At 65.3% G+C, this 16,851-nt stretch overlaps 1 protein-coding gene across 4 annotated transcripts; it reads left to right on the top strand.

The window, feature by feature from the left end:
• Positions 1-798: 798 nt before the first annotated feature.
• On the top strand, positions 799-16,777 carry U2AF2 (U2 small nuclear RNA auxiliary factor 2). 4 transcript variants are annotated; one of them, XM_080645261.1, is made up of 12 exons: positions 799-1,022; positions 4,668-4,803; positions 5,358-5,402; positions 5,663-5,766; positions 5,995-6,146; positions 7,372-7,488; positions 7,618-7,756; positions 13,323-13,426; positions 13,504-13,626; positions 13,841-13,927; positions 14,058-14,306; positions 16,065-16,777. In XM_080645261.1, the coding sequence occupies exons 1-12, from the start codon at positions 974-976 to the stop codon at positions 16,197-16,199; spliced, it is 1,440 nt and encodes a 479-aa protein (XP_080501387.1). In that variant the 5' UTR covers positions 799-973; the 3' UTR covers positions 16,200-16,777. The 4 variants fall into 4 exon arrangements, with proteins under 4 accessions (XP_080501387.1, XP_080501389.1, XP_080501388.1 ...); XM_080645263.1 differs by having other exon boundaries at positions 832-1,022; positions 13,347-13,426; XM_080645262.1 differs by having other exon boundaries at positions 832-1,022; positions 13,347-13,426; positions 13,841-13,939.
• The last annotated feature ends 74 nt before the right edge of the window (positions 16,778-16,851 follow it).

Genomic DNA, 16,851 nt, shown 5'->3' with positions numbered 1-16,851 from the left:
AGGCGCACGAAGCCGCGCTGCCAACCTCCGCAGCAGCCGCGCGCACCCGTCACCTCGCTGGCTGCTTTTGTCTCGCGCCACCTTCTTAAGCCTTCCACGAGCTCGGCCTTTCTTTTCCTCCACTCCCCCACCTGGAGCGCCAGGTGGGATCCGGGACGCCGCCCGTTCCCCGGATCCCTTCCCTTGACCCACCTCGTCTCCGTCCTCCCTCCCTTTTCGGTTCCCGACGCCGGAAGGAGCCGAAGCACCGACGGAAAAAGCCGAAGCTGTCCTTCCCCGAAGTGGTGGCGGAAAGAGCCGAAGTTCTGCGAGAGGGGAGGAGTGAGCTAGTGGAATCTCCGGAAAGAGCCGAAGCTTGGAATCCAGCTTAATCCCTGGCGCGGCCCGAGGGAGAACACCGGGAACCTTCGGGAAGTGCCGAGTCCCAGGACGGTTAGGCCTGTCGGAAGTTGCGGACTGTTCGGACCGGGCCGGCGGAGTAGGGCTGGGTGCCCCTGCGGAATCGGCCAAAGACGGACGGTTTGAATTGTCGGAAGAATCCGAACCCTTGGCAGGGGTGGGGGGCGCTGGACGCCGAGGAAGGCGAGGACTCACGGAAGCACCCGAACGTGGACGATCTAATTTCCGAAAAGTTACGACAACCTGAGAACCCGGCAAAGCCCTCGCTTCGGGCGTTTTCGGAATAAGCCGAAGCCGCTGCGCCCGATTCCTGCCTCTACGGTCCGGAAATAGCTGACGCTCTTCGGGACCAGGCTCTGGGGAAGGGGCACCTCGCGGGCGGGCGGGCGGGCGGGGTGAGGGGCGGAGCCGGGGCGGGGCGGGGCAGGCGGGGCTCGATTAGGCAGGAGGCGGCGGCGCGCCGGAGGCGGCCGGAAGTAGCCGAAGCGAGCGGCGGAAGTAGCCGAAGCGGCTAGAGCGGGCGGGCGGCAAGGCGAGGTGAGAGCTGCACAGGGCCCTACGCGGCCGCCTCAGCATGTCGGACTTCGACGAGTTCGAGCGGCAGCTCAACGAGAATAAGCAAGGTGAGGGCGCCGGGAACGCGGGGCGGCGGGCGGGGCGGCCCCTGGCCTTCCTCTGTGTCCCCCGCCATTTTCCCCCTCGCTTCCCCTCCTCTCAGGGCCGCGCGGCCACCCCCACCCCCACCGTCCCGCGGCGCGCGCCTCGCTCACGTGACCGCCCGGCGTGCCTGGGCGCGCGGCCGGGGAGGGGGCCGCGGGCGCGGGGCAGCACGCATGCGCGCCGTGCTTTGCTCTGCGCTCCGCTCAGTCCTGGGCGGAGGCGGCGCAGCCCAGGGCCCGCCGCGTGTCCCCTCCGGATCTATTTTTACTAACGCGGGGAGGAGAGTGCGTGTGTACACACGTATATACATCGGGCCCCGGGATCCCTCGTTTCCTCGGCCGAGGCACTTCCGCTTCCGGCCGGGTCCGCGGCTCGGGTCTCTCCACGCCCCCTTTGTTCCAAAATGGCGGTTGTGGGCCCCCCCCCCCCCCTACTTCACGTGGGCACGGGCACGGCCGCGGCGTGGACCGGCTCTCCCTCCCCCCCGCGGCCGCCACGTGTGCTGAGGCCTGCGGACTAGTCCGCGCGGGGGGTCCACGCTCTTGGGAGACCTCGGGTCACGGCGTGTGACGTGGGTTGCCTCGTGAAAGAGGGGCGCCTTGTGTTTTTGGTGTGTTTTTTTTTTAAAGATGTGCCCCACGCGTACGCGGCGGCGGAGTGTTAGCCCCTCGTCTCTCCCCCGCTAGACACAAACTCCAAGTCTTGTCCGGTCCCAGATGGGGGTCCCTGACTGTAAACACCTCCACGTAGAGGCGGGGAAACAGGCTCTGAAAAGAAGGGGCCCCGGCCCAGCTGGGTACCGTGGAGGCGGGCGGGGCCGAGCAGCTGAAGACTCCCAGGATTTTGGAGTCGGGAGACCCGTTAGACGTCTGAAAAGTCCCTCTTGTCTCATTACTTCGGTTTGGGAGCGAAGACACAGGGCCGGGCAGGTGGGAGCTTGAGGCTTCCTGCCCGTGTGTGAGGGGCTGAAGGAGGGGGCCGATGCCCCTTTGGGCCCAGCCCGAGTCGGGGGTGAGGGGGCTGGGCGAGGGGCCTGCGCCCGGAGGGGTCCCGTGGACCCAGCGCCCGGGCTGCGTTTCTGTGCGGGACCCGCTGATCAAGCGGAGCAGGGCTCCCGGGCTCCCCGTCTTCTGCTTGCTTCCTGTGGGGTGGCCATGCTCCCCTGGGCACGGGCTGCGGGGTTAGGGAGGGAGGCGGGGAAGACGGCACAGGGGACCGCGTGCCCGGCCTTCTGGGCTCTCTGCGCGGTCCTCGCGGGTGGGCCTGGCAGCCTGCGAGGCCGGGATGCCTTCAGTTCGCAGAGGGGGAGGGGGAGGGCTTTCCCGGGCCTGGCCCGCAGGGCCGAGATGAGCGGGTGACGTGGGTGCAGGTGCGGACATTGAATGCCCCGAGGGGGGCTTCTCGCTGCACTCCCGCCTGGGGGTGAGGCCTTCCGCTCGCAGAGGCTCCCGCCGGGAAGGCGCCTTCAGACACCCCCTGCCCGTCCCAGCGCCTCTGGGAGGGGGAGCGCGTGTCGGAGGGTGGGTGCTGCTGCGTCAGGTGCCGAGCAGGAGAGCGGACTGCCCGGCGCGGCTGGCGCAAGGCCGTGGGGCCGCTTGGACGGCGCGGGGCTGGGGAGCCCGTGCTGCCCCAGTGCTGCCGCCTGGTACCCGAGGCCAGGCCCGGCCCTCAGCCCTCGCGCCCTGGGCTGGGGTCGCTGCGCCCGCCAGGTGGCCACAGCGTTTCGCACACCCGCGCTCCCTGCGCCCAGGATCCGCGTGCCCAGGGGCACGCGCTGCCCACGTGCTGCCCATCTGTGGGTCTTTGTCTCTGAGCCCAGCCCCTCCCGACTGTACCCGACCATGTGCACCTGTGTCTGCAGGGAAGCCATGCCCTGCTCGCCTCCCAGGCCGCAGGTGTCCCTGCCTCCGCGGTGGGCCCCGGCCTGGGCGGCGGGGAGACCCTGGCTGCTGGAAGCCGGCCTCCCGTCTCAGGCACAGAGCCCGAGTCCCTGAGTGCTGCCAGGCCTCGGCCTGACCCTCCCCTCCTGCTTCCACTTTTTGGGTCATTTCTGCTTTTTTGCCATCGAGGAGGTAACCCCATAGTCGCTAGTGGCCCATCCAGGCCCCGGCAGAGGCGCTGGCAGAGCCGGGGAGGGGCCTGCTGCTGCCCCAGCTCCCTGACACGGCAAGGCTGCGTCCCGGCTCCTCCGCTTCCTTGCTCTCTGGCCTTGGGGCCAGTCATGGAGCGCCGTGCCTCAGTTTCCCTGTGACACGAGCCCCCAGCAGGGTTTCCCCAAAGTGGTAGTAGGATTGAGGGCGAGTGAACTACACTGAGTGGCCAGATTATTATGATTTCTGAAGGCATAATAACCTGGTCACTCAGTGCCGGCGTGTGTACACATTAGAGGCCCAGTGCATGAATTCGTGCATGGGTGGGGTCCGGCCAGGGGGAGGGGACTTGGGTGGTTGGCCGGCCTGCCTGCTGGTTGAACTCCTGGTCGAGGGGACAATTGCATATTAGCCTTTTATTATATAGGATAGACACTGAGTGGCCAGGTTACTATGCGTTCAGAGATCATCCTCATCTGGCCACTCAGTGTATTTAGCCCGATCCTGGGTTTGGGGAGCACCCTGTGCTTGCTGCTGTCTTCCCTTGCGTAGGCGCGTATTTCTGGGGTGTCAGTGACGAGTTGAGGTGTGGGCACAAAACGTTCATAATAAATTACATCAGAAAGTAACGGCAAGCAGTGGGTGAGGCCGAGGGCCACTTCCAGGCCCGCCGACGCCACCCCTGCCCCGAGAGCGCAAGCTCCAGGAGCAGGCTGACGGGGGGTGGGGGGGGTGGGCAGGGGGCTGACAGGGTGGAGGAGCCAGGGTCTCAATCCAGGGCTAAGTAGAAGGCTGCAGCTCGCGCTCCCCATGCTCGGGGTTCAGCCTGGGGAGCAGAGGGCGCTGTGGCCTTGCTGGGAGGGTGTGCTCCCCTCCCAGGCGCCGCCCCAAAGACGGGGTGAGGGAGCTCTGTGTCACCTCCTGGGTGTTCAGCGAAAGCGCCCCCCCCCCCCCCCCAGTGCTGTGCACTTGGCTCAGAGGCAGGGGGTGGTCTGGGGTTCAGGTCTGCGGGGACAGGAAGAGGGGCCTCGGGAGGGCGCCTGGCTGGGCTTCCCGGGGGCCTGCCGGTGGGGCTGCGGGTGGGGCTGCGGGTGCGCCGGGTGACGAGGACGTCTCTCCCGAGGGGCCGCCTGTCCCTCCGGGAAAACATCGTTGGGTCTCTTGGTTCCCCAGCCTCTAGCCCTGCTCCTCGCAGGGACGACCCTGGGGTCAGGCCCTCAGCCTGGAGGGGACCAGGCGCCAGTCCCTCTGTCTTCTCTGGCTCCCCAGCTCCTCCTGAGCAGCTCAGGTACCTTGCACCCTGGGGGCACCTCCAGGCCCGTCCCCGCAGGTAACCGGCTCCCGTCCCGGGTCCCAGGCCCCTGGACTGACTTTGGACCCAGGCAGCCTGCTCCTCCCCTCCTCGGTCGCATCCTGGCCCCAGCAGGGGGGTGGCCTCCCTGGGGCTGGGGCATGGCCCCCCGTGTGTGGGCGGGCAGGGCGCATCCTCCCGCAGCTCATCCTTCCCCCCTTGCCCAGAGCGAGACAAGGAGAACCGGCACCGGAAGCGCAGCCACAGCCGCTCACGCAGCCGGGACCGCAAGCGCCGCAGCCGGAGCCGCGACAGGCGCAACCGGGACCAGCGGAGCGCATCCCGGGACCGGCGGCGACGAAGGTACCAGGCTGGGCCCCGATGGGGCTGCTGGGGGGCCAGCGCGGGCGGCGGAGGGGGGAGCCCTGGCTCTGGCTCCTCCCACCTGGAGCGGGATCTGTCTTCCTTGTGAGGGGCTGCCCCACCCATCCCTGACCCTAGGCCACCCCTACTTCACCCTCTCTGAGCTCCTGCGGGACTGCCCGAGGCTGTGCTCCCCCGGAAGGGGGAGACCTCAGAGGGCCAGGACCCCCCCCCCCCTTTGGCGTGGGCCGTGGGTGTCTAACGCCTCTTCCCTCTCCAGGCGCCCCTCGCTCTCCTGCCCCTTAGGTGAGGGGGCGGGTGGGGAAGTCCCGTCCCTCTGCTCAGTCTCCAGCTGGAAAGTGGTCCCCTGGCCTTCCTCCCTCCTCACTTCCTCTCTCCTGGTGTGGGGTTCGGGGGCACGGCAGGGCCGAGGGGGCCTCCCTGTGGTTCACCTCGGTCCTGCCCTGCTGGGGCTTTGTGCCCCGGGGGTGTGGTGTGTGGGGAAGACCAGGTCCCCAGTCACCCCTCCCCATGCCTTTCCCTCCTGCCCCCAGCAAACCTTTGACCAGAGGCGCTAAAGAGGAGCACGGTGGATTGATGTGAGCTGCTCTTCCTGCCCCTTCACCCCGCGGCCACCCCCTCCCACCCGCCCCGCGCACCCGCCCCATCCTGGCCAGCCCTGGGCAAGCACCTGCCTCGAAACCAGCCCCTCCCCGGGCCTGGGCGCCACCCAACCCGACCCAGACCCTCTCCCTCCGGAGAGAGCGAGCTACTGGGGGCAGCCAGGGGAGTATGGGGCCGGCAGCCCGCTGCGGCCGCACTGAGGGGGCTTGCCCGCTCTCCCCTCCGCCCTCCCCAGTCGCTCCCCCCGCCATGAGAAGAAGAAGAAAGTCCGCAAATATTGGGACGTGCCGCCGCCCGGCTTTGAGCACATCACCCCCATGCAGTACAAGGCCATGCAAGGTGGGCTCCGGGCGTGGGCCAGGGGCTGGAGGCCCCCCACTGTCGGGGAGGGAATGGGGTCTGCACCCCTCGGTAGCCCCCCGCACTGGAGCGGGCGCCTGCAGCAGACCCGCTTCCTAAGGCCGCGGGTCCATCAGGGAGCCCCCTGAGGCCGGGAAGTGGGGAGCAATAGGGCAGCCGGTGCAGGCTGGTCCTGCTGCCCGCTGATCCTTCCTGTCCCTCCTGAAGCTGCGGGTCAGATTCCAGCCACCGCCCTCCTCCCCACCATGACCCCGGACGGTCTGGCTGTGACCCCGACGCCGGTGCCTGTTGTGGGGAGCCAGATGACCAGACAGGCCCGGCGCCTCTACGTGGGCAACATCCCCTTCGGCATCACTGAGGTACTGCCTCCCCCCTGGCCGTGCCCCTCCCCTCCTCCTCCCCCTCCCCCTGCTCCTCCCCTCCCCTTCCACCCCTCCCCTACCTGCACGGGTCAGACTCTGCTCCTGCAAGACCCCCCGGCCCCCTCCCAGACGGACGATGGAGTTGAGCCAGCCAGGGGCCGGGCTGGGGGTGGCCCTCCCTCCCTCCTCTACCCTCACCCGTCTCCCCTCCCCACCCTCCTCCAAACCCATGGATCGAGCACACACATAACTTACCTACGAACCACGAATCCACGCATCCGAGTCCGTGTGGAGAGAGACAGAGAGGGAGACTCGACACACACACACACACATACACACAGACGCACGCCCTCAGTTTCCGACACGCCTCTGTTCTCTGCCGCCTGTCCCCATCCTCTCCCTCCCTCCCGTGGTCGCTGCTCTTTTATTTTTGATGGCCCTGACCTCCCCGCCTTCCCCACGCTCCTCTCCCCCTCTCCCCACCCCTTCCCGTGGCACCCCTGAGAACCCCGAGATCAAAGAGTTGTTTCCATTTCTCTTTAAAGTGAAATATTGTGGGGCTGAGATCCCTCGTAGCAACAAAAAGTTTGCTACCGTCGGCGAAGGCAAGTAAGGTCCATTCTGACTTTCTCAACCTGCACTTTGCTACATTTGATGAACCAGCCCCCGACTCCAGGGCCAGATCCCTCCACATCACTCTTCTCTCCTCCCTCCCCCCCCCGCCCCTCCCGCGCTCCCCTCCCCGTCCTCTCCCTGTCTCTCTGCTCCTCCCTCCCACTCTCTCCACTCGGGTCCCGCTCGGGTCCCTCCTGCCTGCCGCTGCTTCCCCACTCCTGCCATTTTCTTCTTTCTTGCCACCGGCCGTTTCTCTCTCTTCCGTGTCCTGTCTCCTTGTTTCCTCTCTTGTTTTCCGTCTTCTCCCTGTGGCCATCGTTTCCTGCACTTGACCCTGAACCCTAATTCTCTTCTTTTGGGCCCCTGGGGCTCGCCCCACACCTGGCCCGCCCCACACCTGGCCCTCGGCGCCTCTGCTGCCCCTCCCCACTCTCTCATCCTCCTCCCGCTTTTCCTACTATTGACCTCTGTCCCCACCCTATTCCACTATCCCCCCCTCCCTATCCTTTCCCCTTCCCCCCAAACCCTCTGTGTCTCCCTCTCTCACCCTCCCCCTCCTCTCTCCACCCCCTTCCCCGCCCCTCCCTGTCTCCTCTTCCCTCTGCAGGAGGCCATGATGGACTTCTTTAACGCCCAGATGCGCCTGGGGGGACTGACGCAGGCCCCGGGCAACCCCGTCCTGGCTGTGCAGATCAACCAGGACAAGAACTTTGCCTTCCTAGAGGTGAGCGGGGCGGGGCAGGTCGCGGGCGCCGCTGTGGCTGCAGCTCCGTGGCGGCCCTGTCGGCGTGGGGCTCTCCTGCCGGTGTCCCTGGCGCTCAGCCCGCCCCTCCACCCGGTCTGTTTCCTTCAGTTCCGCTCAGTGGACGAGACCACCCAGGCCATGGCCTTCGACGGCATCATCTTCCAGGGCCAGTCGCTGAAGATCCGCAGGCCTCACGACTACCAGCCCCTGCCCGGCATGTCGGAGAACCCCTCCGTCTACGTGCCTGGTGAGTGGGCTCCCGGCCCGGCTGCTCCAGCCCAGCTGGCTGCTTGGGAAGCAGAGGGAGTGCTGTGGGCGTGTCTCCTCCGCCCCCCAGACCTTTGAGCTGGGGGCCTCCCCGCTTGGCAGAGGTGGCACGGGGCCAGCGGGAGAGCTGTCTGCTCGAGGGTGCACAGCCCAGCTTGTCAGTGGCGGGGCCAGGACCCAGCCAGGCGTGGGAAGTGAGGGTCCGGCTCTGGGGCCCAGGCAGTGTGCGTGCGAGTGTGCGCGCGCATGCACACGAGTGTGTTCGTGCACGCGTCAGTGCGAGTGTGTGAGCCTGTGCGAGTGCGTGCATGTGTGCATGCATGCGTGTGTGTGCGAGTGTATGCATGTAAGTGTACGTGCATGTGAGTGTGAGCGTGAGTGTGTGCATATGTGCGTGTGAGTGTGAGTGCATGCATGTAAGAGCACGTGTGCGAGTGCATGCATGTGAGTGCACGAGTAAATGAGTGCATACATGTGAGTGTGCATGTGTGTGCATATGCGCATGCCAGTGTGAGTGCATGCATATAAGTGTGCATGCAAGTGTGAGCATGTGAGTGCGTGCACACGAGTGCGTATATGCGTGAGTGCGAGTGTGAGCATGTGTGTGTCAGTGCATGTGTGTGAGTGCGTGCGCAGTCGGTTATGTGCAGGGGCTTGTGCCCACACCACAGAAGACAGTTCCAGGACATTGGGGTTTTTTTTGTGTTTTGTTTTTTTTAACGTGAAGCAAAGTGGGGTTTGTTGGAGATACGGGGTGAGGAGGAGTGGCCATCGGGGGTTCACGGCCCTGACCTCCGGCTGATGTGGTTAAACTGCAAAGGTGCTGCTGGGCACACGGGCCTCGGTTCTCGTCCTCGAGGGAAAGCTCTCCATGGAGACCGAGCAGGAAGCTACTGACCACGGCAGACACGGCCCCCGGAGCCTCAGCAAGGACGGGCGTGGGGGGCGTGGAGGAAGCCACGGGAGAGCCGGGGCTGGGCCGCCTCAGAAAACGGGGCTCTGGACAGGTTCAGGGGTCAGCCCTGGCTCCCCCGGTTGCAAGTCTCCTGGGCTCTGGAGGTGGGGGGTTGTGGCTGGAGCGGGGGTTGGCAGGGGAGTGCTCCTGGGAGGGAGAGTGCACGGCGTCACTTCAGGGGCTTTAAAGGCGGCGCTGGGCAGGCCTCTGGGGCGGACCGATAGGATGTTCTCCAGCTCCTGCTCGGACCAAAACGGGGCTCCTCCTCTGCATGGCACTCGAGCGGACTTCCGGTCTCTCTCCAGAGTGGGGTTACTTAGGCCGTTCACCCTCTGGCTGGGGACACGTGCAGTCCACCTCCTCCCTAGTGGCCCTGGTGTAGGGAAGACGGGGTTTGCTGGGTGGACACAAACTGCTGTTAACTGCCTGCCTCAGTTTCCCGATTCTGCCGGTCCTGGTGTTTCCCGAGCTTTCCCTGCTCTGTCACAGTTCCCCTCAGAGCCTTCTGCCCCCAAAACCTGCGAGGCCGGCTTCTGGGAGAAAGGGCTTTGTGGTGGGGTCAGGAGGCAGGAGGACAGGAGGCCAGGCTCAAACCGGCCTCCGGGGGGGGCGCGGGGGGGGGGGGGGAGGGGGGAGGGCGGGGCTGAAGGTGAGGAAGGGCAGGCTGGCGAGCGGAAGCGCCGGTCTCCCCCCAGCAGCGCCTTCCGTGGGGAAGGTTTGGGGGATGGAGTGGGTCGGTCCCCGCTCTGGCTCCGGGTGGCACTGGAGGTCAGTTCTCTGCATGCTGGGCCGTGTAACACGTATGACTTACAAGGACATTGCGGTATCTCCTTGGAAACAGGATTCGGCCAGTTTGAGCTGTTCCTTGGTGACAGGTGAAGCTTCAACGTGGGTCCTGGGGACCACCCCCAGGTGCTCCCCAGTTCTGTCTCTTCCGTGGGCTCTGGGGCACCAACCCCACGTCTCCACCGCGTCCACCCTGTCCCGCAGCGAGTGCACCCATCACCCGGCTGGACGGTGGCAGCAGGCCTGGGCCGCCACCCCTCCCTGTGGGCGGGGCCAGAGGGGATGCTTAGGCCGCGCAGGCCGTCCATTCTCTGGAAGGTTCCACCCTGCGCTGGTTAGAGAGCAGCAGCGACCACACCTTTGCCAGCAGCCGAGGCTGTGTGCCGCCCGCCCTGACCTTCCCTGGCCGGGCAGTGGGGTTTTGTGCTTGTTCACACCCCGTGAAATGAGCTCGAGGCTTTGGAGTCGGGCAGGACCCAGGCCTGTGGGAGCCCGCGGGGGGCGGGGGGGGGGGAGCCATGCCGCTGGCTGCGCCGGGCTGGGCCTCAGGCCGTGGGAGTCGCTGCAGAGGTGGGCTGGCTGGAGTGTGCTCTGCGTGGGGTGAGCCGGCCCTGGGGGTGGGGCAGTGGGTGTGCCCACTGAGGCTGGGCTCCGAGGCACTTTGCGGAGTGCTGGCGACGTGGGCTCCGGAGAGGGCGGCGCCTCGGGCTGGGGGCCGGCTTGTCTCCTGGGCTGCCCACAGCCGTCGGGGTAAATCTGTTGCATCCGACTTTTTTCTTTTTTTTTTTTAAAATATATTTTATTGATTTTTTACAGAGAGGAAGGGAGAGGGATAGAGAGTTAGAAACATCGATGAGAGAGAAACATCGATCAGCTGCCTCCTGCACACCTCCCACTGGAGATGTGCCCGCAACCAAGGTACATGCCCTTGACCGGAATCGAACCTGGGACCCTTCAGTCCGCAGGCCGACGCTCTATCCACTGAGCCAAACCGGTTTCGGCTGCATCCGACTTTTTGGAAAACGAGGTGTAACGCACACTGACCTCCTCTCAGTGCCAGGTCTGGGAGCCGCTCCCCGGTAGGCTCTTCCCTGGAAACCCATGTGTCCCGCTCAGTTATCATTGGGGAGGCCCCCCCCCCCTCCAAAAAGCTCCTGTGTCAGGCACTGCTGGTGTGGTGTGGTGTTTTGGTCACCGGTGACACCGGGGCCGGTGTGGGTCTCAGTGGGTGAGCGGCGACCTATGAACCAGGAGGTCGGCATATCGGGTTGCAGGCTCAATCTCCAGTGTGGGGCGTGCAGAAGGCAGCCAATCCGTGATTCTCATCATCAATGTTCCGCTCTCTCCCTCTGAAATAAAAAGTGAATTTTATATTTTAAAGGAATAAACACTTGCTGGCACCCAGCTGTGCCCACGCGTTGCCCATGTTTAGGCTGCTCTTGCTGCAGTGGCCAACCTGGGTGATGCCTCCCCCCCCCCACCCCCCCCCCCCCCGCCCACAGAGACGCGGGACTAGGTCCCAGTCCTTGTCCGGGGGCCGCCTTCTGAGGCTGAGCGTGGAGGCCTGAGCAGCACAAAGGGGGGCGGGGAGGCAGGAGCGGATGTGCCTACAGGCTGAGCGTCCTCGGGTCTTCCTCTTTCTGTAACGAAGCCAATGATGCGTTTTCTGTTCTCTATTAAAAAGAAAGTCGGTTTTATGACCGAAGGGAAAAGCATTTCCCTAAAACTGAGCAGTCCTTTTTTTTTTAAAGTATATTTTTACTGATTTCAGAGAGGTACAGGTAGGAGAGTCATTGGTCAGCTGCCTCCTGCACGCCCCCCACTGGGGATCAAGCCCGCAACCCGGGCACGTGCCCTGGACAGGAATCGAACCCGGGACCCTTCAGTCCGCAGGCCGACGCTCTGTCCAAACCAGCCAGGGCCAGCAGTCGTTCTTGATGGGGAAACTTGAGGCCCCTGGAGGCGGCTTCCTCATCTCTGCAGCGGGCACAAGCTGAAGCTAGACGCGCGTCAGGGGGGCGGGGACCCGGAAATGCGGCCCCTGAAGCCGGCCCTTGTCAGTGCTGGTGTCCTGTGCCGAGTCTGTAAGGCAAGACATAGAGCGGGGCGGGGAGAGCCGGTGTGTGCGCAGCCGAAGACACGTGACCTTTGGTGCGTGAACTCCGCCCGCTGCCCGGCTCCCCTGCATCAGGGCTGAGGCCCGCTCTGCCTCAGGGATGGGCTCCACCCACACCCTTCCTGGGCAGGGTGTTCTGTGCCAGGCCCAGCGGTCACCAGGCAGCCCGGTCCGGCCGAGGCGGAGGCAGAGGACGCTGGCCGGAAACGACTGCTTGGTTGTCGGGGGGCGGCGGCCTTTGGGGGAGGCGGTCTTCGGGGGGAGGCGGCAGGTAGCAGGTGCAGGGGCATCCGCAGGCGTGCGTGGAGGCCTGGCCTTATGCCAGGTGGTGGCAGACGTCGGGGGCTTGGTTTTGGGCGCTGAGACCAGCCCGAGTTCCCAGGCGGCATTGCCCTTTCCTGGCCATGGAACCGTGGGAGGTCACACTCCCGGCGTAAGAGTCCGGTGGCCATGGAGGGCCTCCGGGCCCCCCTCAGGTGCTGGGTGAAGGACACAGCTTGTGCGGATCGTCCCATCCATGCGCCCTCCGTGCTAGGTGCCACCTTCTCCCTCTGTGAGGCTCCGAGCCTCGCTCAGCGCTGCAATCCCGGCCTGAACCAGGGGGCCTGCCTGGGGGGTCCGCAGCACCCTCACTTCCCTGAGGCACCTGGCCCGCAGGTACCAGCCTGGGCCCCGCGGCTGGGGTTCACCTGGCTCTGCCTCACCTGCCGGTGACGTGGCCTCTGTCCGCGGAGTTGGGTGAGTGGGTCCTGGAAGCCCATTCTTCCTGCCTGTGTGAACTCAGGCCAGCACTCCCTCTCCGTGCCTCAGTTTACCCCTGTTGCGCTGGGGTAGGCTGTGGAGAGCATTGCGGTGTAGACTGAATGGGACCCAGGTGCCCGCCCTGTGGGGACTGCTCTGTCCGAGGCCCCAGCTCCCAGGATGCTCTGCTCCTCCCCTGGGACAGGCGGGTCTGGGGGTGGCTGGGTTGGTGCCAGCACTTCTGCAGGAGCTGGGCAGGCGCGGGGAGGAGCGCAGCCTCCCAGGGGTGCGGTGGCTCTGTCTCGGGTGTGTTCCCCAGCCCAGCTCACCTGCCCAGGGTCAGGAGGGGGTGGGGGCAGCTACTCGGGGGAGCTGCAGAGGGAGGCAGGGGCAAGAGCAGGTCCGGCTGGGAGGCCAGTGGTTCTGTCCAGACTGTGCGGGGCGGGGGCTGCCGGCACATGTCGCTGAGCCCAGAGTTCAGTGCACAGTCGTCACTAAACCCACTCAGCCAACGTGACCCTGCTGTGTCAGCCCCACTGGGCGCCAGGGAGCCGGGCACCTCAGGGACAGACACAGCAGACCCCTCCAGTGTCACACTTGCCCGGGGCCAGATCGTCTGGGCTGGGGGGCTGCGTGACGTGCAGGAGCAGGGGGCGGGCCGGGGTAAGGTTGAAGGGTGAAGACGGGGTTGTGCATCTTTGAGACCCTGTCAGTAGGGTGAGGTCCCATAGCCGCAGGCAGCAGGTGGGGTGTGAGCTCGGGTCTTCATGGCCCCTGGGCGGGACTGGTGCTCTGCATCATGCTGGCGTGTCACCCAGGTACCTGGGGGGCTGGGCAGGCTTGGGACAAGGCGTTTTCTATTGCCAGCTGTCACCGGGCCGGGAGGAAGGCGGGCCTCTCCCTGCGCCTCCCCAGGGTTCGGTGGCAACCTCTTGGTGGGCATCCAAGTCTGTCCCTTCCTTCTCCCTCCAGGAGTTGTGTCCACTGTGGTCCCGGACTCTGCCCACAAGCTGTTCATCGGGGGCTTACCCAACTACCTGAACGATGACCAGGTAGGCCTCGCGCCGTCCTGCCCCCACCCCCCGCCTTCACCCGAACAAACCCTGACGCGCGGCGGCCGCCCCCACAGGTAAAAGAGCTGCTGACGTCCTTCGGGCCTCTCAAGGCCTTCAACCTGGTCAAGGACAGCGCCACTGGGCTCTCCAAGGGCTACGCCTTCTGTGAGTACGTGGACATCAACGTCACGGATCAGGTGAGCCCCGGGCCCCCCGCCCTGCTGTGTTACCGCTCAGGTCTCCCCTCGGGATGGGCGGGAGGAGGCCGGCCAGCTTCAAGCTCTCAGCCCTTTGCCTTCCCCTCTTCCCCCACCAATGCCCACATCTGTGGTGTTGGGGGCACGGGGGGCTCCTGGGCCCTGACCCATACCTCTTCCCTGCGCCCCCCCACCCGTCGTCCTCCAAACATAGGCCATTGCGGGGCTGAACGGGATGCAGCTGGGGGACAAGAAACTGCTGGTCCAGAGGGCGAGTGTGGGAGCCAAGAATGCCACGCTGGTGAGCCTCCCGGCACGTCATCTTCCATTGGCTTGGGGGCCGGGGGGCGGGCAGGGGCGGGGCTCGGTGTGCCGGGATGGATGGCATCGGGGGGCGCGGCCCGTGACACCCCTCCCTGCTCGCCCCACAGAGCACCATCAACCAGACCCCCGTGACCCTGCAAGTGCCGGGCCTGATGAGCTCCCAGGTGCAGATGGGCGGCCACCCCACGGAGGTCCTGTGCCTCATGAACATGGTGCTGCCCGAGGAGCTGCTGGACGACGAGGAGTACGAGGAGATCGTGGAGGACGTGCGGGACGAGTGCAGCAAGTACGGGCTGGTCAAGTCCATCGAGATTCCCCGGCCCGTGGACGGCGTCGAGGTGCCCGGCTGCGGGAAGGTGCGTGCGTCCGCCCCTGCCCCGCCACTCTCCGTGTCGCCTGCACGCCCTCCTCTGGCCCTCGGCACCCAGGGCCCACGCAGGCAGCCGGGTGCGGGGCTGCTGTGGCCCAGAGCTTGGCTGCTGTGTGACCTTGTGTGCAGGTGGCTTGGCCTCGTCCTCGGCGGGGGGGGGGGGGGGGGGGGGGGGGGGGGGAGTGCTAAAAATAGTCACCACTCCTACACACTCACCTCCAGGGTGCTGGGTGCCCTTCTAAGCGACCCCGCTCAACTCCCCTGGTTACCCCAGAGCGCTCACGCAGCTCCTGGGCCTTGCTAGGAGGACACAGGCCACGCGGTCAGGTGTCAGATTCCCCGACCCGGTTTCCGAGCCCCCCTGGGTCCCGTCACCTCCAGCCCGGTGCCCTGGGGGCAGGGTGCGCGCCTCACCCCGGACCCGGGAGTGCCTCTCGCGCCCCAGCAGGCAGGCAGGCCTGGCACTGCGTGGGGAAGGGCGCAGGCCCTGGCACTGCGCTCAGACGGGAACGTCAGGCCCAGAGGTGGCCGCAGGCGCCTGAGAGGAGGCGCTGCTCTTGCAGCAGGCAGGTGGGGTCCGGGGCGGGCGCACAGCCTGGAACGGGAGCACGCTTGGTGCCCTCAGTGGCACTAGGATGGAGCCAGGAGCCTGGCCCAGGAGGGGACTGAACATCAGGAACCAATGATCCCGCCTCGTCTCGGGGATCGGCCTGTTTTGTTTTTAAACTTTGTTTTTATTCTTTTTGAACATGTGCAAGCAGAGAGACACTGTCAGCCTGACGGAGTGCTGTCGTATGTCGGGCTGTGTTGTGGCACATGTACAGCAGTTTCAGAGTGCAGCTTCCACTTGCCAACCACTTCTCCTTCCTCAAGTCTATAGTCAGCTTCCCGCCCTGTCCCCTTTTCTGCTGAAATGACTAGAGGCGATGGCGTGTTTCAGCGGAGACACTGAGGCAGCTAGGTTTGGGGTCTGCGCTGTGCGTGGTTCGATGTTGAGCTCCATCCCGGGCCTCCACCCACCAGACCCTGGGAGCGCCGCACGCCCCTTGTGACAGCCAAAACACAGCTCCAGACTCACCCGGAGCCTGGGGCACAGTCGCCCTGGTTGAGAACTGCTTGACGAACTAAACACGGTCACTAACAAAACCAGCCCGAGGACCGCCCCAGTCTGCTCAGGGTTTCCTCCTGGTCTCAGAACTGTCTCCTGCAGTTCGTTCATTTCGGGGTACAAGCCAGGAATCGTGCAACTTGCTTTTAAACTTGCTCATAATGGGTCAGTTCTGCGTCCCCCTGCCGCCGTTTTAATTGCTGAAGCGCTAGGGGTTTCCAGAACCCCCACGTAGCCCCCCTCCACTTCTGTAAACTGGTGGTTCGAGCAAGCAGGCACTTGAATAGGCCCCAGTTCCACTTTTTCTTCTGTGTCTGCCTGGGTGTGAAGCCTAATTTCTGAGCTCCCCTTACTTCATCCATTGTCTGGGGAGAGCATGGCCCTTGGGGTGACGGGTCCGCTTGGTACAGCGGAAGTCACACACGTGACCTCTTCCCCGGGAGCCTGCCTCCGCGCTTTCTCTCCTGCACACCTGCTCCGTGCTCTCCTGATCTTTGATCCTGGGGTTCCGGAGGGCATGTGGGGTAATGACCCACACATGCAGTGAGTCCCGGGTTAGGGCGGGTGCTGGCAGGTGGCTGAGTAGCCAGCTAGCGCCTACAGGGACCGGCCTCTCACCTGCCTCTCCTCCTGCAGATCTTCGTGGAGTTCACCTCTGTGTTTGACTGCCAGAAAGCCATGCAGGGCCTGACAGGCCGCAAGTTCGCCAACAGAGTGGTTGTCACAAAGTACTGTGACCCCGACTCTTACCACCGCCGGGACTTCTGGTAGAGGCGGCGGGGGTGGGTGGGGCTGGGCTGGCTGGGGGCTTCTCCCCCACGCCCCCTCCCTCTTTCCCCCTCCGAAGACGATGGGCAGAGGAGTGACAGCCGAATGACAGCCGGCAGCAACTGGAATGGCAGCAATTAAGGGTGGGGGGCGGGGCGGGACGGGGATGGGGAAGTGTGCACACGGCCCCCACACACACGCACCCACAGACACAGGGAAGGGGTCTGGATGGGAGGGGTGCACGGCAGGGTGGGGTAGGACCCCACAGCCCCTCCCCAAGACAGCCTCTCCCCCCTTACACCCCAGCCCTCCTCCTTTTCCACTGTAGGAACAGCGTGTTTATATTTTATGGCCAAACTATTTTGAATTTTGTTGTCCGGCCCTTTGCCCTCCCTCCCCCTCCCCCTCCCCCCTCCCCCTCCCCAGCTCCGCAGCTCCAGCCCTTTGGCCTCTAGTCCTCCCTTGGTTTCTTAACGTAGTTGTTCTCTCCTCTAGTCCCGCGGCCCCGCCCCTCCTCCTCTCTGTGGCGGTTTCATATTTGCTAAGACGAATTTGCTCATTAAACATTTTGTTGTATTTTACTTCACGGGCTGCTCTGGTGTGTGTGACCCCGGGTGTTCCCATGGTCCCAGGTGCCCTTGGCTCCTGCCGGGCG

The sequence above is a fragment of the Plecotus auritus genome, assembly GCF_963455305.1.
Source record: "Plecotus auritus genome assembly, chromosome: 10".
Classification (NCBI taxonomy): domain Eukaryota; kingdom Metazoa; phylum Chordata; class Mammalia; order Chiroptera; family Vespertilionidae; genus Plecotus; species Plecotus auritus.
Note: the sequence above shows the minus strand (reverse complement) of the source record. Positions and strands in the feature narration are given on the sequence as shown.

Excerpts from the sequence above, each read along its gene's own strand:
- U2AF2 (XM_080645260.1), top strand. The coding sequence starts at position 974 with ATGTCGGACTTCGACGAGTTCGAGCGGCAGCTCAACGAGAATAAGCAA. Across the intron at positions 6,147-7,371 it reads TCCCCTTCGGCATCACTGAG|GAGGCCATGATGGACTTCTT; the intron begins GTACTGCCTCCC and ends TTCCCTCTGCAG. Across the intron at positions 7,757-13,322 it reads CCCCTCCGTCTACGTGCCTG|TCTGTCCCTTCCTTCTCCCT; the intron begins GTGAGTGGGCTC and ends TGGGCATCCAAG.